Raw genomic sequence first — 24,477 nt, forward strand, 5'->3', positions numbered from 1 at the left:
AATCAGTAGGTCTCAGAAAGTAACCTTAAATGGGAAGTTTTCAACAGGGTCATAACAGTAGTTGAAGCGTGCTTAACAAGGATATGCCCTTAGTTATTAATTTTTAAATCAGTGGTCTAAAAGAAGATACAAAGCCACCACTGTTAAAATTTGCCAGTGACATAACTAAAGCTGTGAACATAATGAAGACAGACAACTGATCTACAGAAGTCCTGACTGCCTGGTAAGCTGTGTTATTTTGGGCAACATATGTTTTATCATAACTAAACACAAGGCCAACCATCAAAGAATCAAGGCTAACACTTTAAACAATGGATTTATGCAAGACCTGCATGTGTAAATGGGGTTCACCAACACTGGCTTCAAGCCCGAGACCCATACAGCAGTTCAGAAGAAGCTTCAGAAATCAGACAGGATGTTCAACTGAACAGGATCTTCTAGAGGCAACCCCTCAGTGAAAGAAGCTACTCTTGTGTGTATGAGCAAGGGACCATAAGTAGCAGGGAGGTAGACTTCCACTATATCCAGTATTAACATTTTCTGTTCTGTTGTCTATTTTCTAAAAAGCAACTTGCAAACTGGAAAAGGATCAGAAAACAGTTGAGAGTAACTGAAGGTTTGGAAAGCCTGCTCTGAATTGAGAACATGTATTTTTAAGCCACAGAAGTCTTTTTGTTTTAAGAAACAAAGGTTTAAGCTGAATGGGTTATGCTGATGCTCAGATTGCTAGTTTTCTCAGTCAGTGCAAAGGCTCAGCAGGGCTACATCTGAACCATAGCTACATTTAGAAGCACTTCCCAGATCCAGGTGTGTACTCCCAGCAGCATAGCAGAGCAACACTAAGATATTCATCAGCTTTCCCAAATGCACTGATAAGAGCAACACTATGAAACATTCCAATTAATTTCTTCATTGTGGCAGCTGGAGGACCAGGACTGCAGAGTGTCCTAGAGTGCATTTGCCTGGCATTAAGCTGCAACCCAATGACCCTGTTATCAGGTTCAACATACCTCAGCTCTCTGATCTGCATACTATAGGGCTCAGATGCACAACCAAGACAGTCAGCTGGTAAGCTGAGCCCCAGTTGCTGTCTGTGCATACACTGGTAGCCCACAACAAATAACAGGTGCATCTACTTTAGCATTTTAGCTTCATCAAGATTACATTTTTTTAAGCCAGTTTGCTTGTTATCCTCACTTACACATACTGGTTAATATAATGAAACACTCTTGAATCATACAAACAGAACTGCTTTCAAATGAAAGCAAAGGAGCATATCTAATAAAGTCTACACAGCAAGGAGCCCTCAGGTCACAGAAAGGGAGTAGAGCTACCCTAAAGTAAACACATATGGCACAAAGGCTGGGCCCTCAGCACTAGCTTTCTTTACAAAATCCTTCCTTTGCTCCACACTAATGTGGGCACAGCCACAGCACATTCACTCAGTTTAGCCATCTTTCACTAAATGAAAGACTAACCAAAATCACCATCTACTGCTGGCACCCACAGCTACCCCAGCAGCACCCTAAGGCTACCACAGACCCACAGTAATTTATTATGCCATGCTTTTTTCCCCACATACCTGTGCCTCCAGGACATGACCTCTCACCAGGACATCACTGCACTGAGGCTTGCATTCCACCTCAGAGGGCCCCATGCTCAGCACCATGACCCCCAGGTCCTTCTCCACAAAGCAAAAGAGAGAAATTCATTCTCCCTCTTTTATCAGAATTTCAGTCTAGCAATCTCACATTACACTAACCTCCTGAAAACCAAGAGCTGACCTTCCTTACACCTCACTATCTCACCCACTCAGTTTCCAGCCCAAGTCTTTAAAGACTCTCCTGATGAGCCCTGGCCAAGCCCCGTCACCTGCTGCAGCAGCTGCCTGCAATCAGCTGCAAGGTGAGGGGGGAAGGAAGCCTCCCTTAGCCCCTTGTGCCTTCTGCTGCATGGGGGATCCTGCAGCTTGGGTGCTGTGGGTACAGCACAGCTTGTGGGGGGCCTGGGCCCTCCCTGGGACTCTCAGAACAAACACTCAGGCGAGGTTTTTCACAAAGCATGTTTCCCCCAAGATTAACTTCTCTGTGAATATGAGAAATTGCTCAGCAGTTGACTTTTTAAAGAGGTATGGGGTTAAAAGAAAATTCAAGATACAAGAGCAATTTCCCTTCCAGTAGTCAGGAACAGAAAGGAAATAAGGTACCTCAGGTAAATTGTCCAAGTAATTCAGCGTTGTTCTACAAACCCTCTAGCGACAGAGTGATCTAAAAAAGAGAGTATTATACCAAATGGATCAGAATATCCCCAAGACTGTTGTCAGTTTTAGGTACAACTATTTATATACAACTACTTTACTGCTGTTAAATATTCAGAAAACTAAAGTTCCTTATGAGCAGAACATGCACAGCATTGACAGTACTGCTGCAATGCTAATACACCATGCACAGTGATTGCCTTAAATCTTTTGGAATTCAGAGCAAATATTTCAATTGACATATCATTGCAAATTTTGTGATCAGAAGAAAGATGAGGCATACTAACCAGTGCCTGACAGATAACTTGAGTAAAGAAAAGAAGAGTCCTAACTGAGAGGGGAGCATTAGAGCAATAGAGGCAGCACCAGGGAAAATGGATTAAAGTGCTAGAATGTTCCCCAGGAGCAGCTGGCATCTAGACAGGCTCAGCTTAACTGTGCTATATCAGAATTGCCAGCAGTAAAAAACTTAAAAAAAAATTTACAAACAGAACATATTTTTCTAGTAGTGAGATCCCATTCAGAAACTGTAGGGGAAAGAATATTTTTTCTCCCACAGAAAACTTCAGCCCAAAGAAGACAGGAGACACGTATAACTGAGAAAGCCTGGGCTGCACCATAACGCAACACAAACCACTGCTTTTGGAAGACTCTTTTCTCTCTATGTCCATCTGTGTCTTGCTTTAAGTTCCCGAGAACCACATAAAAGTTTCTCACTGTGTCACCATATTATTTTTGTGCTAACAAGGGCAGCTTTTGTTTCCCAGTGTGGTGGTCAAAGGCTTTCTGCCAAAATTTCCTTTGAGAGAAAACTGTCCATTAAACAAATATTTTATCAGGAAGATCCTGCTTTCAACATTTTTTTTTTCCAGCAGTCTGAATATTTGGTTTACATGAGTAAAATATTTTTCAACTTTTGTGGGTTTTCAGTGAAGAGAAATAAACAAAATCAGAGAAAAACTACAGCTTGTCTGGAAAGTCAGTCTACATATTGCTGAGTAACCAGGTGATATCCTGAGGCTAGAGCAATACAAATGATAATGGTTTATTTCTACACTGTAAGAAATCTGTGCCTCACCTGGCTGTCATTAGTTGCCACTTTTGCCTCTAATCCCTCGCTCATTTTGTCTTTGTCAGTGCTCTCTCTTTTTTCCCCCAACGGAAACATCACAGAGAGGATAATGCTGAAGTGATTTTACATGGTCAGTGTTCAAATTGGGGCCACACAGGTGCATCTGGGGGAGGCTGGAAAAAAGGCCGACATACAGTCAGGAGAACCATTAATAGACACAGGATGTGCAGTGTGATCTTGTGATGACAAAATCATTTTAAAGGTTTGATTTATATGGATAATTCTGGATATATAATACTGATAGAAGGTTTGCCTGAATGTACATATGCACTGAAATGCTACTAGAGAACAAGGTATAGTGCCTTACAGCAATTTCTTTCATGCATGACCAGTCACACAGGGGCTGAGTTTTTCTACAAAGGTCCAAATATCTCACAACTTGTCAGCTTTTGGTAATTTGCAAGGCAGCACAGCAGCCCTTGCTGAGCAGAACAGGTTATGGTGGAGCAATGCAGTAGAAGCCTCCCTGTGTAACTGCGCCAGTGCGCCCTGACTATGGCTTCAGGCTCAAGAACATTAAAGAGAAATGCAATGTCCTTGTCTCTCTTCTTCCAATGCTGCCAAGGAGGCTGATAAAAAACTCAGGAAACTAGTTGAGCTGGCTAGCAAGTCATGTAGTCCTATTACCATTGTACAATAAAAAATCCTTTTGCTTTTTTTATATTAAAAAGCTATGGAATGGGTAACAGTTGTTCTCCTGAGACAGTTATAATGGTAATATATGACAGAACTGACCCCAAATTCTCAGATGCTTAATAAACAGAAACAAGAGCTCCTCTCACATCCTAGGTTTCACATTACACTGTTTCAGAGTTCACATGTTGTTATAATGACTGCTTACGCATTTTTAAAAAAGGGTCACTCTAAATTGTTCCTAGCATCCATATTAAGTACTTACATTCAGGCCTAAAATGCTTTGTATAATTTTAATGGCATACCCTCCTATTTCAAAAAACAGTAACAAAAACTCAACCCAAATCCTAGCTCATATATGAAGCAAAACATTCTAAACACCGTCTAAACCATCATTTCTTCCCAAAGTACAAGGATGTTTATGCTCTTGCCTAAGGGAAGATAAACAGAGCAGCATACCACTCCATATTTGTAAATGTTAAGTCCTCTGCAAGGTAGTAACTGGCTTCTGTATGCACCAGGCTTCTATTTCTTCATTGCTCAGAAAGCTATAATATGACATATGGGTATTCGTAAATTGAAACAACAAAGATAAATGGCCCCACACAGAAGAACATTTGCAGTCTCATTCTTTATTTTTCCACATACCATTCGGACTCCAAGAAACTTTCCAAAATTGCCTCCAGAAATACCTCCTAGGTACCAGTCCAGTGGCCCTATAGTATATGGGAGTAATTCCATGAGTCAGTGGGATTACTGCACCCTCAGTCCAGCATATATCAGAAGTAGCTCTGCTGGAGACAGTGAGGACTGACAGTGCTGCTGTGAAGGTAGTAGAACTGTTCTATTTCTATAATAAATTTAAAGAAAATGCAATGAGGATTAGTAAGGATAATGTATTATTCTTACCAATTGAATACAATATAAGGCCAAAGGACTCACACCAACAGGTAGAAGATTCAGAGTGAGGAACCCAAGGACGACCCTTTTATGTGTATGTGGGATTCTAAAATAGACTCCTACAAGCATACTGGTTAATATAACATGCTGTTTGCCAAATATGTACTTTAAAAATAGCAGTCAACTGTATGGCATACCTTGAGTGGTGTTAAAGCTGTTTAGAGTTTGTTATACACTGACTATGATAAGTCATAACATGCTGTCAGTGGAAAAAGGACTAAAACAGCAAAAATGAAGCCACATAGATTCTTGAACGAGTACCTAAAGTGGGACTTAAACCATAACAGGCATGTACGAACTTTAATAAATCAAGGCACTTATTTAGATGACTTAACGTGGATTTAGGACCTCCGACTATTCAGATGTTTATAGTTTGGCACCTAACTCTACAGTTGGGCATCTAAGGAAAAGTGTCCAGTACATCAGAAGTCTGTATACCTACAGCTCTAACAGCATGCAGGTATGACATTCTGCCCAGAGAAGTCTGACTTTATACATTCTTCTTTTAAAATCTTGGTCTAGATTTCAACTCTAGTAGTCTGTGGGAGAAGCTAATGAGATTTTGTTGCCATTCTGCTGAACTCTGATTGAATGATTTTTGTTCCAAACTTCCATGCCTCCCTTTTTCAAAAAGATTTCCAGCCTGTATGATGTCTAGCTTGCAAGCTCAGTAGGAGAAGTTTTTGTATTTGTTATTACTGGCCAGAACAGTATTCTCCTCAGCTGGGACAAATTCTTGGTTTGTGTTACTAGGAATCTGGAAACAATCAATAATATTGACCATCTTTTTTTGTACAGAAAAAAGCAAGTTGGGGAAATGGTTGCCATTGTTTTCAAATGAACACTAACTGCAATTTTGAATTTGTTTTTGACTCATTGTAGGTTCGCAGCAAAAGCAAAGCAGCTAAGGCTGGACTGTGTGAGGGGGATGAGGTGGTGTCTATCAATGGCAAACCCTGCGGAGACTTAACCTATGCTGAAGTTATTGTTCTAATGGAAAGCTTGACTGACGTCCTGCAGATGCTTATCAAGAGGTACAGGAGTGCTCAGAATGCTCTAGTGTAATTCTGTTCAGTGAACTGAGTAGAAAATGTGGGTGTTGAATGCACTTATTTACAGACCTATACTGTGAGCTTCTTACTGATAGTCCTCTTGTTTATGTCTGTAAGATTGGCAGTCGGCTTGTCTGTACAAAAAAGGGAGAGAAATCAGAGTATTTGATCTAAAGGAATTAATTTATATAATTCAAACAGCACAGTTCAGGCACAGTATTAAGGCTACAGTCTCCAAATGTAACAATTTTATTTATTATTAAGTATCCTAGATACTTACAAGGTATTAACTAGCATGGTATCCAAGTACTGCAGTCTTGAGTTTAATTATTCCTTCCAACCCTTTGAAGTAGTGAAGTGTTGTTATTCTCTGTAGATAGGGAAGTGAGGCTTACAAAAAGCATGGGCTGTATAGATGGAGAAAGTGCGTTGCACAGATATACCCTGAGGATGACATGGCAAATGGTCTTCTTGGGTGGCAGAATGTATTAGTAGTCAGAAGGGGGAGAGGGTCTGGAAACCATGAATTCTATTTCTGTATCTGTTATCACCTCACTAGATGAGGTGGGGCAAGTCACTTAGAGCTCTCTGAGTCTCAGCCTCTCCATTTATAAGATAGTGACAGTGTGAGTTACATTTTCCTTTGAAAATGCTTCCTGTTTCTTACAGTAGAGAACCTTTATGTAAATTTAGGACCAAGCCAGCACTACGGCTCATTGCACACATCAGTCCATTCTAATGACTGTTTTGTAACTGTGATCAGTGTAATATATGCTATCCTGCAGTTCAGAATCACCAATAGTTAAGTGGGGCCAAAACCAGAATAATTTTCTGAAAGCACATTCTCTCCAAACATCATGAATTCAGACAAGATGAACTCTGAACTGCCTTAAGAGTGGGTGAGAAAAGGAAGAAAAGACCAGAGACTTTCTCATTCTGTAGAAGGAATTACAGCTCCCTCCTGAGCTACTGCAGTTCCCTGTGTTTGGTCTCCCACAGGCAGGAGCAGCAGGACAGAAGGGGTCAGGACTCAGCCCTCTTCCCAACAGTTAACATAGCAGTGTCTGTGGAAAGGCTGAAAGGACTCTGGAAGCACTATGGTACAAAAAAGGCATTTGTCTGTGCTTACCAGGGACTTCTGAAAGAGCAAAGGAAATTCCTCTGGGTGTTCTGCAACCTGTGCAAAGGAACTGTCCTAATGTGGCCAGTAGTTTGAAGCTGTTATCTGCCTTCAGGACAAGAGGCTCTGAAAGAATATTCATTTTATTTATAATAGACATGTTCTGCATGCCCTGGCTGTGCATGTTGTCTTGAGCTGAGTTACTGACTAATGTAATGACATCAGGGGAATGGTGATGGCTGAGGATTACAGCTTACTTTTCACACTATTCTGATTCAGCAGAGTATTATTTGAGTGTTCTTCATGTGATATCTACAGTCTTATGCTTCTTGACATGACTACTAGAACTGAACTTTTAAAAACGATTTTTGTGGCTGACTGGCTGTATTCTTTGCAGCCATACACATAACTTTATTTGCTTTCAACTCCTGCCTGCTGCTGCTCTTTAACTGGTATTTCAGTTGGACTGAAGGCCACATTATGCTCTGGTTGAAAGTGACAGCATATCTTATATTCACTCAGTTGCCCCTACTTGAACGTATGCTGAACAGCAAGACATGTCCTGAAAATCAAAACTAAATCAGAATGCTTAGGCCTCATAACAGTGTTTCATGGAATGAAACCCTGTGTCTGTTAGAAATTTTAAGAAAATTACAGTTGCTCAACAATTGGCTTGTTTTGAAAGGAACTAAAATGTTCCGCAGGAATTTACCAGGTGAATCTGTGAACTTCTCATCAGCTATCCTTCCCCAACTCCCTGTTCCTACTGTTAGTATCTTCCAGGGTAGAGGAGAATAAACTGAAACACTTTTCCTCCCCTGCCACCTTCTTTGTGGTACCCCTCCTAGGTGTGTTGATGGGTAACAGCCCTCTCAGAACTACCACTAGAAGGATTTTTCAGGAAGTGACCTGTCCTCCTCTGAGGGCAATGAGAAGCAAACCATCCTTCTCCTGAGGAGTCCCTTGTTGACCATCTCACAAAAAGGCTAGAAATCATAAGGAAAGAATAATGCCTAATTAAAGTGGTATTCCAATGGTGACCTTAGCATTCAAGCATGTTTTGCTGGCAGGGGAGAATATTTCTTCTTACTTGGAAGCTTCTGACTGTTCCTGAACTACTTGCATGGAAGATGAGATTTTCAGAAGCACTCATCACTGGCTAAATTCTGCTCCTATTGAAGTCTCTGGGAGGAAAGTTAAGCTTTTAAAATGTTACTTGGCCTTTGACATCTACAAAATGTTTTCCTGATCCCCTGTAAACCCCAGTCAGTTACTGACCAGCAGCCCCCACAAAATCTTTGGTTTGCAGGATCATAGGAAGAAGACACCCTGCAGGACAGGTACTCTCCAGATACCATGTCTGGGGAGCATTTTGCTGACCTTCCTAACAAATTCTGAACAGAGGTATCCAGAAAGCACTGAGAGTGGGGACAGAAATACTAGCCTGCCCTTTGCACATCAGTGTAGCAGCTCCTGGACCACTGCTAGCACAACAAAGAAAATTTCTAAGTGGAAGAAGGGAGTGTGCTCAACGCATACCAAAATGAAATGCACCATGTAGGGAGTAAAACATGACTCTGAGACAAACCCCTCTGTGCTGACTTCATGAGTTCTTCTTCCTTCCTGGAATTATATCAGGGGTATTGTTCCTGCAGTGAGCTGGAAAGACCTGAAACAAAAAAAATAATTTGACAAAACAGAATCATAAACGACAAAACAGAGATCAGACCCAGTCCTCTGCCTCTTGACACATGGATACACATTTATGTCTATATAGAGTAGAAGTATATCCATAAGTAGCAAGGGCCTTTTAAGGTGGAAATCTTTCTCTCTCACACATACACACAATCACTCAGCTACCAATAAAGGCTAACATTTAGCTGGCCCAGCCCCCAGTCTCATATCCTACAAGGAAATGTTTATGGATTCCTGTAATTTATCTGTACTTAGCAGCAGTGCAACTGATCATTCAAATAGCATAATATGATGGAATCCAGCAGCACTCACGAAGACCTCCCTAAATTAAAATCTGTCTGAACTTTATGTAGCCCCATATGTGGTTTAATGGATGTTAGACATTTTATGCTATTTGAGGCAGATCCAGGCTGCTACAATCAGTATGCTGCATGGCTAGAAATGCAAGTGATATTGAAGCTTCTTCAGTACACTAACAGACTTATTTCCTCTGCTGCTTCTTCCAGCCTTTTTTTGTAAGGCGTTTCAAAGTTTCAGAGTACCTGGGACCTGCTTTTGATTTCAGAATTTCCTATAATACTTAGTTTATTGAGGGTACCTACTGTTTCCTTGAACTGAAAAAATGTTTTGCTACTTTCTAGTCAACAGAAAGCTTTAATGACATGTTACTGTCTTGATGTTAAGAAAGGGTTTCTCCTGGAATTAACAGTTGTCACTTCTGCCCAGAGTAATGAAAGGGGAAGCTAGAGGGTATACTAGGAGTCATAACACCAATAAAACAGCCTAATTAATTGGGCCAGGGGAATGAATAGTTCAAAAAAGGGAGCTACACAGAGATTTAGCAGGCTTCAGGTAGTCATAGTAACATTCACCAGTTAAAAAATTGTTTTTTAAAAACTAGGAGATGGTGTATGGTTTCACTACCCTTTTTCACTGGATCACTGGAATGGGCCCAGAATGTTTTAATTATTTCATGATATATAAGCATGATGACCCTCAAATGAATTCTCTGAATGTGTATTTTAAGTATTAATTTCCCTCCTTCTTATCCCCATTCAGTAATTTCCTATTCCTAAGGGAGTAAACTATTTGGGACAGGAACTATGTGTGAGGATGGTGCCTAAAACAGTTGTAGTAGCCACAGAGACAAAAATGAATGCCTATTCTGATGTCATATGAAGTTGATTTTCACATGCACATGTGAAATATGAAGAAGTATTGTCCTAGAAGTCTCAGCAGCATTTGTCTGGCAACACTATAACAGAAATGCATCTGTGAAACCATACTGACATTAGTAATGATGTAAGTCAAGACTGCAGAAAGATGGTATTAGAATATAGTAAAGGTCCTACAGCAGTAATATAATTTCCCTCTTACTGCACTGATAATTTAAAGAATTGTGGAGGATACAAAGATGTTTTAATGTAAGACTTCTAAATACTGGGAAAATTCTGCTACTTCTGCTACTTAAATGGACCTGCTAGCAGGTACCATGATTAATTTTAGGGAAAAAAAACATACTATACAGAAATCACTTTTGTAATTGTACTTACAATTGCTGTACTTACAGCAGCTTACTTTCTTGAATTACTTGTTTATGTATGTGCAGATCCTCCAGTGGAATAAGTGAAGCCTTGAGCGCTGAAAGAGAAAACGGAAAGCACGATAACATAAAAAATGAGGACTATAGGGAGAGCACTACACTGCAAATTAACACAGCCAAAGAGACACCCCACACAGAATTCTGCATCACAGAGATATACAGTGAGACTCACCAGGGAGCAGAGGAAAGCAACATAAACTTTTCTGAAATGAAACGAGAGACCACACAGAGCCACAAAATTACTCCTAAAGTGATAGGAACCTCCAAAGTGCTCATGACAAATGAGGCTGCTTTCAGAGGCAAGATAGAAGAAAGAAGGCCAGGCACTATGGTTGAGCTGCAGTTGTCCCTCTCACATGACGGGCACAAGGGCACCAGTGCTCCTGCTGTGACTCTCTTAGGGGCAGAAAAATGCATCCCTTCAGAAACAGGACCCAGTGTACAACAGGATGGGACTAGCCCTGTAATTGCAATTCCCCTGGGTGTGAAAGAGGGCAACATCCAGTGGCCAAGCAAAGTAGTCCAGATTTCTAGTGGCAAAGAGGTCAAGACGATCCAAGGTGCAGCTCCCTCTCTCCCCAGGGTGGAGGTGATCTTAGACTGTTCAGACAGGCAGAAGGAAGCATCCAGGTCTCTAGCCGAAAGGGGGTGTGTTGATTCTCAAGTGGAAGGAGGGCAGTCAGAAGCACCTCCTTCCCTCCTCTCCTTTGCAATCTCATCAGAAGGCACAGAGCAGGGAGAAGACGACCAGCACTCGGAAAGGGATCACAGCAGACCTCTCAAGCACAGGGCGAGGCACGCAAGTAAGTATGTTCCATCTAAATCATTTGCCCTGCCTGAGGGTATCTTTTGTAACTTGAAACATCATTTCAGAATTTAGACTGCATTAGAAAAAACTTTGAAGTTTTTTTGCAGTTTTCTAATCTTCCCCTCTCTCTTTTCCTTTTAAAAGATGATTCTATTTTTGCTTCATGTATTTTTTGAGAGTAATACAATGCTCCTGGTGACAGGCCAAGAGTATAACCATGCATTAACAGTGCCGAATAACTTTGCTTAGTAGACTTCCACTTTGAAATGTAACTCATTACTTTGTCCACCTAAAAGTACTTATATCTCTTAAAAAGGCTGAATTCTGCTGGCCTTTTAATGTACATTGAGAGGTAATTTGCAGAATATTAACAAAAAAGGCAAGTTACTTGCACATGTCTGAGTGAATCCTGTCTTTCTCCTTTTATAGGAAAATCTTTGTGTTTTCATTTGCATCTTCAAAAATCAAAACCATGCTACTGCTCTTAATAGTTGATAATAAAAAAGGCTAGTAGAAAAGCTGGATGTTGGCTGCAGGAGAGGTTTTGACAGACACTAGCATGTGTATAACTGTTATATGATCCTTTCAGTTTTGTAAGTCTTCTCTAGACTGTAAAGTGAACTTACTATTTCTTCTGACTCCCATACCCAGAGGTCAGCCTCAAAATCTGTCCAAGAAGTTTCAATGAAAGTAAACTGAAAATGCAATTGAATCCAGTATTACTTGAGTGTACATAACAAGAATTTATATATTTTGTTTATTTATTATCTTATTCATTTGGGATCTTTCTATTGGTTGTTCTTTCCCAACGATGTTAAGAATCCTGTCCAGGGATTTAGTAGCAGTATGGCATAGGTACTTGAATGTGTGCAAAGATATATTGTAGCAACAAGCTATTTCATATGCAGTGTTGGAATTAGCCTGCTAACCCATTGCTAATTCCTGTGTAAGCATATTTTTAGCATGATAACCAATTGTGTCTTATTGGCAAGTGGATTAAGCAGTTACTTATGCCTAAGTGTCTGTATGTAATCCACATATTTATGGCATATGAAATGGAGCAAAGAAGAAGAGTGCACATGCCTTACATTTTGGCTGTGAAGTTAGAAGCAACTGAGGGACTGTGCCTGTCTTTCTTAGTGAATTACTTACACTGCCTGTCTAAAAAGGCAATGGTATATAGAACGAACTACATATTACATGATAAACTGTTCTTTCATGTAGAACATACATTTTACCTTTTTTCCATCTCAAATATGACAATCTTAATTCTTTCTAACCAGTGGCAAGTCATTATCCATAGGGATCATGGATTTAAACTTTAAAAATGTTCACTTTTTATGAAAATATTTGTAAAATCATATCTACACATTAGAAATATGCCAAGCACAGGGGAATAATCTGCATGCAGCAAGCACCCTACATATAAGACATGTTTATTGTAAAATTAAAAGTTATAATGTGGCATTTAAGTCTAAAGTAGATCAGAACACTTATTATAGGTCTTTGATCTCTTTAGCAGAAACTTTCTCTGTGAATAGTAATCAAATTATATTTACCTGAGCAGGTAACATTTTTTCTGTCATCTTTATTGATTAAATAACTATGCAAATGAGTTTAAAAAATACACTAGCAAAGTGAAAAGCTTCAAATTTTCCTTTCCACAGAAATGCAAGGGTACCTGCTCAAAGTCTTTCCTAGAAAAACACTCGATGCTGATGCAAGTGGCTTGTTGGAAAGTGTGGAAATTGGGTGATGAAGGGCAAGCATTTCTGTTTGCAGAGTCACTCTAACGCTAAAGCCAATACTTTTGGAAAATGTCTCTAGTGACTCCTGTAAGCATTTGGCCTGTCAAAGAACTAAGCCAAGGATTTTGTGATTTGGCCCTCCTGAAATAAAATATTACAAAGTGCTGGTATGGGCACCATGTTCTTTTCTCTTTTATAGGTTCTTGTGAGAGCCTTTGGGCCAGTCATGCTGTCATCTGGCATAATGGCAGAACTCCAGTTGTCTTTAATAGGAGAAGTATCAGGCTCCATCTTCGGACATGGCTAAAGGGATCATTAATAGAAAATATATCACATGGCTTTCTTTAATGAGCTTGTTTTATTATGCCAGCAAAAGAAAATGATATCAAACAATTTACTGTTTTATTTTCATATATCAGAAGCACATTTTTTCCTTTTGAAATTAATTGGAAGCAGACCATTCAGTTAGGCTGGAACAGCTTTAAAATCTAGATTTTTTTTAACGAAAAAGCTAGTGATGTTGTCATTTGTGAGCTGCAGTGGTGGAGTATGAAAAAGGGAGAGAGATGTGGGCAACAGCTGATTAGCATTGCCACATGAGGCACACGCTCCATGTCACATACAAGGGAGCAGTGGTGCTGATGTATAGTCTGTTTGGCAGCTTTGCAACTGCATCTATTCCTGCTCCACATGACTTTATGAGAACCAACAATTTATGCTTTTTGAAATATGTATTATTGATGTATGCTAGTGAATACTCTTGAGGAGTTAGCAGAGCCTCCTCTATTCAGTTCTTAAACACGTATTCATTCTTGCCACATGTTTTAAATAAATATTCTGGAAATGTTATATCCTATAAAATTTTGGAATATGTTTCAAGAAAGTGATGTCTGTTAAAGGACTGGAACCTGCTTTCATTGAGCACCATGGCCAAACTTCCACTGTCTTCCAGGGGTCTGTCTTCATGCTAACAGTTTCCGTGTATGACTTTGTGAATGGATACTTCTTTTTAAGTAGCTAATACCTCTAAGTGTACATATTTTTATCAACTATACCCATTTGATAATGCATATGAGTAAAGTAAATAAGGAAATGACACAACCCACTACCATCACCATACAGAATACACTCAGTTTCATTGTTCTCAGACGGTAAGCAGTCATGGGCCTTGCTGGCTGGGAATCTCTGCCATAAGCCTAGGAGCTGTGGTCAAACACTTGCTAAATACCATACCACAGAAATCAAATAAATGAGAAAATATCATCCAGCTGTTGCTGCTGAGATGACTAATGAGAACAGAAATCCAGAAAGCTAGAAATAGTTATAATGACACACATAACGTGTCTGTTGAACTAAGAAAGTCCTAAAGAAAGCGATGTTGCCTTTAAACTTCTATGGGTGTGATTCTAAAGGAGGAATGCTGGGTATGGAATTCATACCACAGTTGTTACTGTGGGAAAAACTTAAGTACAATGACCTCTACATGCACAGGAAAATAAATATTTCAATATGTGGGAAGGGCACAGTGGGTAAATTTCACTACAGACAGATGCAGAACTACTTGTTATAATACTCCTTGTGTTTTTGTGGGCTGCATTCTATTAAGTGTACACTTTGATTCTTTCCATAGGACTCCGGCGAAGTGAGAGCCTGTCAGAAAAGCAGGTCAAAGAAGCCAAATCCAAATGTAAAAGTATTGCACTGCTGTTGACAGCAGCTCCCAATCCCAATTCCAAGGGGGTGTTGATGTTCAAGAAGCGTCGCCAAAGAGCGAGGAAATATACTTTAGTCAGCTACGGTACTGGGGAGCTAGAACGTTACGAAGACGAGGGTGAAGAAGGAGAAGGTGAAGAGGGGGACAAAGAAAACGCTTTTGAAGTGAGTTTGCTTGCAACAAGTGAGTCAGAAATAGATGAAGATTTCTTCTCTGATATTGACAAAGACGGAAAGATTGTGACATTTGACTGGGATAGTGGTCTACCTGAAGTTGAAAAGAAGACAAAAAGTGGAGACGAGATGCAGACACTTCCAGAGACCACGGGTAAAGGGGCCCTCATGTTTGCCAAGAGACGGCAGAGGATGGATCAGATTACTGCTGAGCAAGAGGAGATGAAAGCACGCACAGTGCATGCAGAGGAACAAAGGGAAGCCACCATGTCAGAAAGCTTCCAGAAAGTGAGCTGTTCAACCTATCAGACAAAAGAGGAAGAAATGTCAAGCAGGCAGACCTGTGTCAGCAAAAGCTACCTAGATGTGAGCCAGAATCATGTCAAAATGGTACAACAGAATGGCTTTGGGTTAGCACCAGACTCAGCTTTCTCTTTTCAGACCTCTGAAGTTCAAAAAGCAGCCTCTTTGAATAAAACAGCTAAACCCTTCCCTTCTGGGGTTCAGAACCGAGCAGCTGCGCCATTTTCACCCACAAGAAATGTGACTAGTCCTCTTTCAGATATACCAGCACCACCTCCCTATGCCTCTGTTAGCCCACCACCTGAGGTTTTATACAGACCAGTATCAGCTCCCATAGCCAACAGAGCTGCGCCAGTCACGTGGTCATCCACAGAGCCAACCGAACACATAGCAACCAGAGACGAAAGGATTGCAGTGCCAGCCAAAAGAACTGGGATACTGCAAGAGGCAAAGAGAAGAAGCACTGCAAAACCAATGTTCACTTTCAAAGAATCACCCAAAGTAAGTCCTAATCCTGCCCTATTATCCCTTGTACACAATGCAGAAGGCAAACGAGGTACTGGAGCTGGTTTTGAGTCAGGACCAGAAGAAGACTACCTCAGTTTGGGAGCAGAAGCTTGCAACTTCATGCAGACTCAAGCATCTAAACAAAAGATCCCTCCTCCTGTTGCTCCAAAGCCCTCAGTCAAGGTCTCTCCTACTGCTGGTGCCCCAATTTCACCAGTTTGGTCACCTCCAGCTGTAGCTTCTATCAAGGCTCCTTCCTTCCCGGCTCCAGTCTCACCTCAGGCAGCATATCCTGCACCACTCAAATCCCCACAGTATCGCCATTCTGCTCCTGCCCATCCCCCAAGTACTCTTAACCTAGCTGGTCCTTTTAAAGGGCCTCAGGCAACCATAGCAAGTCCAAACAACACACCCAAGACAACACCAACCACACCAAGTGCTGGAGGAACGAAGCAAACCTTTGAGATACCACCAGCTATGAGTGGAAAAGGAGCACAGTTATTTGCCAGAAGGCAGTCTCGAATGGAGAAGTATGTGGTAGATTCAGAGACTGTGCAAGCCAACATGGCACGAGCCTCATCCCCAACTCCATCTTTACCAGCTTCTTGGAAATATTCATCTAACGTTCGAGCACCACCACCTGTTGCTTATAATCCCATCCTCTGCCCATCTTATCCTCCTGCTGCTACCAAGCCTTCCTCTAAGTCCACTGCTGCTACCAAAAATACTAAAAGAAAACCTAAGAAGGTTCTCAATGCTTTGGATGTTATGAAGCATCAGCCTTATCAACTTGATGCATCTTTATTTACTTTTCAACCTCCATCTAGTACTAAGGAAAGCCTAGGTATTAAGCAGACATCAAAGCTGTCTACTTCAAAACAAGGTCTACCTTTAAGACCACTCAGTGCTGGCTCTCCTACTAATGTCCGGGCATCTTCAGTGTACTCTGTACCAGCCTACAGTTCACAACCTTCGTTCCAGTTGAATGCCTCTACCCCAGTAAATGAATCATATTCACCTACAGGTTACTCTGCATTTTCTAAGCCAGAAACCATCACATCCTCTTTGTTTACTGCTCCGAGGCCAAAATTTTCAGCAAAGAAAGCTGGCGTCCCTGCACAGGTGTGGAAACCATCAGTTATTGAAGAGTAAACCTTGTAGCTGCAACTCAGTGTCCACTTTGCTTGCAGTGAATTGTTTGCAGTGGTAACCTGGCACACCAAGAGTGCCAATAGTAGTCCTTCACTTACTTAATAACTTCAGATTATCACCTCAAATCTGGGTCCAAAATACTTAAACGTTCTTAAGGAATCAAACTAGACATAAATTTTAGCACATTTATGCCTACTATCACATGCTTTATACATATAACATCCTGAAATGGATAGATACCATTGTATTAAGTAAGCAGGACACTTGTTTTTTTGCTTTAAGACTGCTACAACAAAAATGACAGTAAGCAGTATTCTTGGTATGTCAAACTATTAGAAAATAATTTTCTTTCTTCCCCACACCCCAAATTATATTCTAATGACCTAGAGATTTGAGGACAATTTATTTTTTAAAAAGTGCCTTATTAAATAATATTAATAGTAATATGTATTACTACATAGCATAAAGTAGATATAGTATTAGACTCTGACTGATTACTAGCAGGATATAGGTGGACAGACTTTTGGGTCTGCACAGAGTCCCACTGAATTCAGTGAGAATCTGTCCTGGCACAAAGGTCATTCTGCAGGAATCTGATTGATCAGTCAGGGGCTTAGTTTGTAAGTTATGTGGATCAGCTCTGATCCAAAATCATAAACTGCCTCTGTGATTTCACAGAGAATGTCCTGTAAGAGATGCTAGAGTGTTTTGAAGGAGTAACTTAAAGGAGGTTGAAAAAAAAAAACCTGGAAAAGTTGTTAAAGATTTCCCATTTTAGGGAAATTTTTAACTGAATTTGACATCCCAAGTGCATATTTTTAGCCAAGGTTTGTCTTGACTCTGGCAAGTAGATTATAGAAGCCAGTAAACCAAAATTATTGGACGGTCAGAAAGGTGAGCTGAGTTTTGCAGCTGCAATGAAATGCAATACTTTCTCATGAAAGCACAGTGATTAAAAACAGAAGGGACACATACATTTGAGAGTACTGATTTTTGCAACAAGAGTAGTATGTCCCACAGAAAGCAGCACATAACAGTGTATCAGAATTATGACCTTGTTTTCCTGTTGGTCTCTTATACACGTTTTCTTATTTTCACTTTGGGCTTTACAGTGCTTCTTCCACTTTTAATCATTTTACTCTGGTCTTATACTTTCACCTTTTGTATTATATTACCCAATACATTAAGTATTGGGGACTAAGGATTGAAATACTGCTACTGTAGAAAATTCTTAGAGTCTGTGGTCTTGAATCCTATTGAATAATATTGCAATCAATACACAGTCTTGCTGAAATCGAGGGGCTATATTTGAATAGTTTAGTATGTTATTCAGTAAACAGTCCTGTTAACACACTGGTGCTAGTTCTGAAACAAAGTGTTGTTTCACACAATTAAGAGTATCAGAATCCATCCCAGGTGCTACACTAAAAGATTAAAGCATCACTCTGTGAATAAAGGTGGCAGAATCTGTTGATACATTTTTTAAGCTACCAGTCAACTAGCTATGGACCAGATTATGGATCTTGTATATCATACTGGTGCATATGATTTTAGTAGAACTATCTTCATGAATAAAATATCCCCCAGTATGAGCAAAACCTCCATAGTTTAGTCCCATGACGGTAACTCATAACTGCAATCAAGTTTGAAAATAATACATTTGGTTGTACATGTAAAAAGCAGATTGGAATCAAAGCCTAATTAAGCCAACAGAAAGCCTAATTAAGCCACTCCTTTGAATTTTGGACCTCCAGAATCCCATTCTCCCCTTTGACTTTTGGATTGGGATCCTGACTGCACTAGAAGAAAATGACCAAGTGATCCATCTTACTCTTAAATTCAGGAGAATGGGGGGAAATTTTGAGAAAATTAGTTAGTCTGAAAAGCTCACAACAGAATTACACTGCATATGCCTAGAAACAGGGAAGAGCAATATTTTAATCCTCTGGAGATCTCCCTTCCATCTGTTTTCCACTGTCAATATGCTGTATTTTTCTTCTACCATTAAACTTGTCCCTTTCTTCTCTGTCTTTTTTTTGGTTGTTTTGTTTCATTTATATGTACAGACTGACAGTAAATTTTATGAGAGCTCAATTTTTTATTCAGTCCTATTACTATGAAAACTCCTTCCTTTCTTCCTTCCCTTTTTCCTTCCTTCCTTCCACTCTACTAAAAGTCTTATCTCAAGTTGCTTAAACTATTTTAGGCAGAAATTTAAAATACTAGTATCTACTTGGAATAAATTAAACCAAAGATAAAGCTAGTGCTACTAGACAGATACAGAGAAATACAATCACTTTCATACAGCCTTATATTGCTTTGTATGTTTTTACTTACAGTCTTCTCCTGTAAAATACATTTGTAAATTATAATCACACTTCTGTACTTGTTCGCACCTTCCTGCCCACAAAGAATTCTTCCCTAATGAGTTTTTTAGTAGTTTTGTACTTTTAACACAAATGTTGAGGGTAATGTATGTGGCTATTAGTGAGATACAGCAGCTTACACTGTTTGGTCATCAATTCAGTCAGGCTCAGGTCAGTAACTTTTGGAAGTCCTCACTAGCTGCTGAGCGCCCAGTGTGAAATATGTGGATTACTGCAGTCTAGCTTCTAGCATATATATGCTTATATTACATTTTCCAAGTAAGATAATGGGCATTATTATTCTAAATATCAGCAGAGGGAACAAGGGGTGAAGCTGGGCTTTATTCTCATTCCAAAGGAAATCACCTCTCCAGAAACACAAAATTCAAGTACATAGGAACTAGAGGAGAGCTGTGGATTGAAACAGAGCATTTCAGTTTCCTGTGCCATTTACCTAGAACTAAATTCACTTCAAAGACAGAAATGCCTAACTGTCAGTTTGAAGATCCTAATTCCTTCATTTTCAGCACAAAGCAAAAGTTTACTTAGAGAGTCAACTATATCATAAGTACATCTACAGCAATACGAAAAAAGTCAGCTTCTGTGACAATGATATAAAATATAGCCATTAGCCTATCTTCTCTCTACTTTGTCCAGAAGAACATGAAATGAATCCAAGCTGAATATTTGTATTTTGCTCACATTTGGATTTCTTGCTGTTCAAATACTGGTATTTAGTGTGGCCTATAGTAATGACAGCAGGATTTTTCAAAATACCTACATGTGCTTTATATGTACCACTAGTGCTCCTAACTCAGGTAGGATTTTTTGAAAACCCCATTCAAAGTCCAAGTCTGAATCCAGTTTTGCATATATACATCCTTCTACATGCATAGTGCTTGGATCTGACTTGGCTTCAAGACTCGTTTTAATAATAACGTAAGTCAGTAATTATTGTTAATATTGCAGAAGAAGACTGGCCTACTTAAATTAACAGTTTTATACAAAGGGTAATCTCTTGTGAAGCAGATATTTAGAGGAAAGTTGAGCTGGGCATTGTTATGGATCCAAATGAAAAGCTGCAGGTGATGTGAGGCATAGCAGAAACGTCAAGAAAATGAACTCTTTATATAAAAAGGAGCATTTGAAATTTCATTTTGAAAGGGAAATGAACTTTTGTAAATGGTTTTCTCAAAAAACTATTACAATTATTTTAATATAATATGAAAAGACCATCAAGACACACTGGGTGTGCTTACTATGTTAGCATATTTAACAATAAATTTTTGTCCACTTCTAATAACAACACTTTCAGTATGCTCATATTAAAAAAGCTATGTAAGTGCTTTATGTTATTTTTAGCACATTTTAGGTATTATACTGCACCAATTTGGATCTCACACTCTAGAGAGCCTTTCCATGAAAATAGCTACCTCAATAAAGGGTTACATATTTTCAATTTCTCATTCAATTATAAACCTCTTGTTATAAAACCTGAATTGAAATCTTTTGTTTTGGAGATTAGTAGCTTTTAGACAGAAAGTTAAAAGTTCTGTTGCAAAAATAAGAGTCAAAATTTAGTTCTTGAACAACTCCTTAACTTCTCTCCCCTTCTCTAGGGGAACTAGACTCTTACCATGTTCCTGCTCATCAAAAGATAACATACTATGAAACAAACAGATATTTCTGCAACAACAATTTTTTTTCTGCAGCAACATTTACTGAGTAAACATTACCATATCTTACAAGTAAGCCTCATTCTCTTGCTTTCTGCACTCTTGCACAAGAAATCATTTTGTCAGTGTCCTGAGACACTTGACAATATCCAGTTACAATAAGCTGCTTAGTTCCAAAAGCACCAGGCCAATGGACTGGGACTTTTAAATACACATACCCATATCAAGATACTCATATTAAGACTACTTATCCTGATATAGTCACCATCCCCTTACAGTAGAGAATGCCTACTTCACTGCTAGACACACAGAAAATTCATTTTGTTTGAGGTCAAGCCAATGCCATTTGGAGATCAGCCAACAAAAGGAGGTTCCTTTTTGTCCAAAGTCTTCATGCACTGACACAAACTATACCCAACTTTATTTTATCTAAGACATTTTATCTAAGACATAACTAAGCCAAAGATGCAAGATCAGTGCTAAAACTGCTGTGTTCTCTTTTGCCGTCACCACAGCAATCACGCAGCAATGAATTTATTTTCCTTTTGGCAGTGCTGTTGTTATTCACTCTAAAATGAATGTTCAGAATTCATGCAAAGGAGCATTTGAAGCAAGGAAGTACTAATGTGTTGAGGTATCAGCAACCTCCAAAAATTAGGAACTGAAGGGCTGATTTGTGGTTCAGATAGGGGAGTTAGTATTAAGTGGCAGAACAGCCGTTTTGAGAGAAAAAGCTACCAGGATTAGAGGAAGCCAAGCAGTGGGGAGAAAGCTTCAGAACAAAAGCAGAGACTGCACAGGATAAAATACCTATCAGAGGATCATGAAACCCTGCAAGCACAAGAAGAGAAAACAATTAGCAAGAAGGGCTTAATTATTCTGCACAGAGATAGCTGACTGATTTCCAGCCTTCTGTTGAAATTTGCTACATTCTCCTTGAATGACTGAGTACTCACATCATGGGGCATGACTATTCTCTACTGTTTAGAAGAAGGTATTGTGAAGGAACTGAAATACTCATACCCAGCAAAAAAAAAAAAAGTTCTAAAAAAAAGGAGGCCCTATCAGCAGAGTATTGCTTTGAGAGACCATGAATATACAGACATATTATCACAGATAGCTCTTATACATGACAGTTCTTGAAAGTGCTAAGGTGAACTCTGAAAAAAGGGAGTATAAAAAAGTGTTCAGCAGCACTGGGAAGCAATTATAAAGACAATCTGGTAATAGATGATGTGAGCTGGGAGGAGCACTGTTTACCAAGTAACCAGGACAACATTCCAACAAAGGACTAGCCTTACCACCATGCTCTGCTGCTCCAGCCTCTCTGCGGAGAATCCTCTATACACCTCGAGGTAGGGAAAATACCAGTCGAACAGCAGCACTATTTGCAACTAACAACTTGCAAAATCTTTCTTCTCTCTTTTTCCAGGACCCTTTTTAAAGATTTCCTAACTTTAGGAAAAAAAAAAAAAAGGTTTGTTATAAAAAGATCCACTCTTCAATATTCCTTTTTCACAAAACATGATACAGCTTGCTTTGCCTGAAGTTAAGCACCCAGGGTTCCACTGTCGGCAGTTCAGCATGGCAAATGCAAACCTTAACTACACAGCTTGGCATGAGGTTATTTTGTAATGATTCTACTCAGCTTGAAACAGAAATGTTATACACAGAAGAAACCTGATGACAAGATCTTCAAAAACTGCGGATACAGAAGCTCTGACTTTTCTCACTTGCTGTTAGACTTCTGGGAAAATATGTGAGCCTGGTAATTTCACAGTACACTTGGTACCCACTGCTGCAGCTTCATACTACACATGACAATGACTGTTCTTACTTTATAGTAAACATTACCTTTGCATGGAATTACACGGTAAGGGAGGAGTTAGAATCACTCAAGAGCTATGTTTAACAAGTGCTTTTCAGGTTGGACACTTACTACAGGAAGCACTTTATTTTTTCCAACAAATGATTAAAAATGTAGACAAAATCAGAAGCTCAGTAAAATGCTATGTTGGAAGGAGTGTTGACTTCCTTGGATGAGACAGGCAAAGATATTTTTATGAAGCATGCTAGTCAAGTCTCCTGTTATTCTGTGCAATTCTTAGGGGAAAAAATCTGTTCCTGTTTGTAACAATCTTGACAAACTGCTTTTAATTTCAATGCATGTTAAGTCTAGGAATAAGACCTGCACAAACGTACATGGCAGTATGATATAAAAGTAACTGTACATTCCCTTAGGCTGCATAAACACAGCTATGTGTAAAATTACTTACTGACCCATGCTTACGGATGATTCAGTACTTTCTGGATGAGGGCTTGCTGTGTGGGGTAGTCAATGTAACAGCAGTTAGTGCTTTCAGACAAGAATCCTTGTTTCCTGTTATATGGTTTGAGATAGAAATCTTAAAAAGGGACAGACCCCTCATACTCCCAAGCAACTGCAAGATAATTTACTGTAAGAGTAACTAGGTCATTTCTAAACAGGTTGTAAAGAGTAAATTGTTGAACAAAGAGATGGCTATTTTTGATGATTCTATTTATATAGATACCTCAAAGGATAGATTTTGACTGTTTTAAAAAAATGCAGAACAAACAGAAGAAAAGGGGAAACGATACAGAAATAAAATACCATCCCAACTACAGTAACATATTGGATTACAAAGGGTGACACTGAGCACAACGGTCATTGATTTCAGTATGAGCTTTAACTGATTGCAGAACAAAGAATTTAGCACATGTATGTCAGAAGCAAAAGTTTCTTTACAGTAACTGTCTGCAGACAAATGTTTTCATTTTTAAGAAAGTTTTTGAGAAACTATACTTACATTTTTCACTGAGAAAAATGTCAATAACTACTAGTGACTTTTTCTTTCACCTGTGAGAATGCTACTTCTCAAAGTCTCATTGTACATGTTGTTGCTGGTATATGGCTCTGTTGCCATGAACAAAAGCAAAGCATGTGCATCAGGGTGCACTTAGTTTTCTTCCTAGAATCTCAGCAATTTTCTCCTATCAGGCCTATGACTAAAAATGGAACCTAAGCAACCTTAAATAGCCTGAAATGTGGTGATAAGAGAACCTCAAAATTTCTCTGCAGTTTAATTCTCTTTGGTTAAGTATACATTTAGATATGTATACATATTTCTGGCAGCCCTAGCCATGCTACCTGAGCCTTTTTTATGAACTAAATTGGGCTGTAAATTTCTTCAGAAAAGGCTCTCAGATTCTTCCTTGCTGTATGTTCAGCTGATACCACACAGTGCACAGTTGTGACAAATGAAAAAAACAAATCTTTTCATGATGGTATACCATTAAAAATTCCAATGATTCCCCCAAATGAGAGACACCTACATAAACTTCTTATGGTGATGTGTATCTGCACTTGCACTGCACTGTTGCATAGCTGTCAGCACTTCAGATAGATACACAAAATGAAAAACTCTTCTCAACCTAAGATTACTTTCAGAGAGGTGGCTTGATACAGAAACTTGACGGACTTGGTACTGCTATAGGAACACTACCTAGGCAAGGACCTAACCTTTTTATATATATATATATACACACACACACACATA

General features: G+C 39.3%; 1 protein-coding gene and 1 long non-coding RNA gene across 4 annotated transcripts in view; one reads left to right on the forward strand and one right to left on the reverse strand.

The window, feature by feature from the left end:
• Positions 1 to 24,477, forward strand: part of SYNPO2 (synaptopodin 2) — a 103,143-nt gene that overhangs the window by 64,049 nt on the left and 14,617 nt on the right. For 2 of the 3 annotated variants that reach the window (XM_013951656.1, XM_013951657.1), the window contains exons 2-4: positions 5,865 to 6,016; positions 10,459 to 11,255; positions 14,639 to 16,827. In XM_013951656.1, the coding sequence (XP_013807110.1) occupies positions 5,865 to 6,016; positions 10,459 to 11,255; positions 14,639 to 16,827 (3,138 nt within the window). Of the gene's footprint in view, positions 1 to 5,864; positions 6,017 to 10,458; positions 11,256 to 14,638; positions 17,177 to 24,477 lie in introns of all 3 variants that reach the window. The other variant, XR_001293875.1, reaches the window with a different exon arrangement.
• Positions 6,131 to 23,700, reverse strand: LOC106491984 (uncharacterized). The gene is made up of 4 exons (XR_010884356.1): positions 22,201 to 23,700; positions 10,418 to 10,490; positions 8,743 to 8,823; positions 6,131 to 6,168 (listed from the first exon to the last, which is right to left on the reverse strand). It is a non-coding gene; the product is annotated as an uncharacterized lncRNA (long non-coding RNA).

The sequence above is a fragment of the Apteryx mantelli genome, chromosome 5 (assembly GCF_036417845.1).
Source record: "Apteryx mantelli isolate bAptMan1 chromosome 5, bAptMan1.hap1, whole genome shotgun sequence".
NCBI classification, from domain to species: Eukaryota; Metazoa; Chordata; class Aves; order Apterygiformes; family Apterygidae; genus Apteryx; species Apteryx mantelli.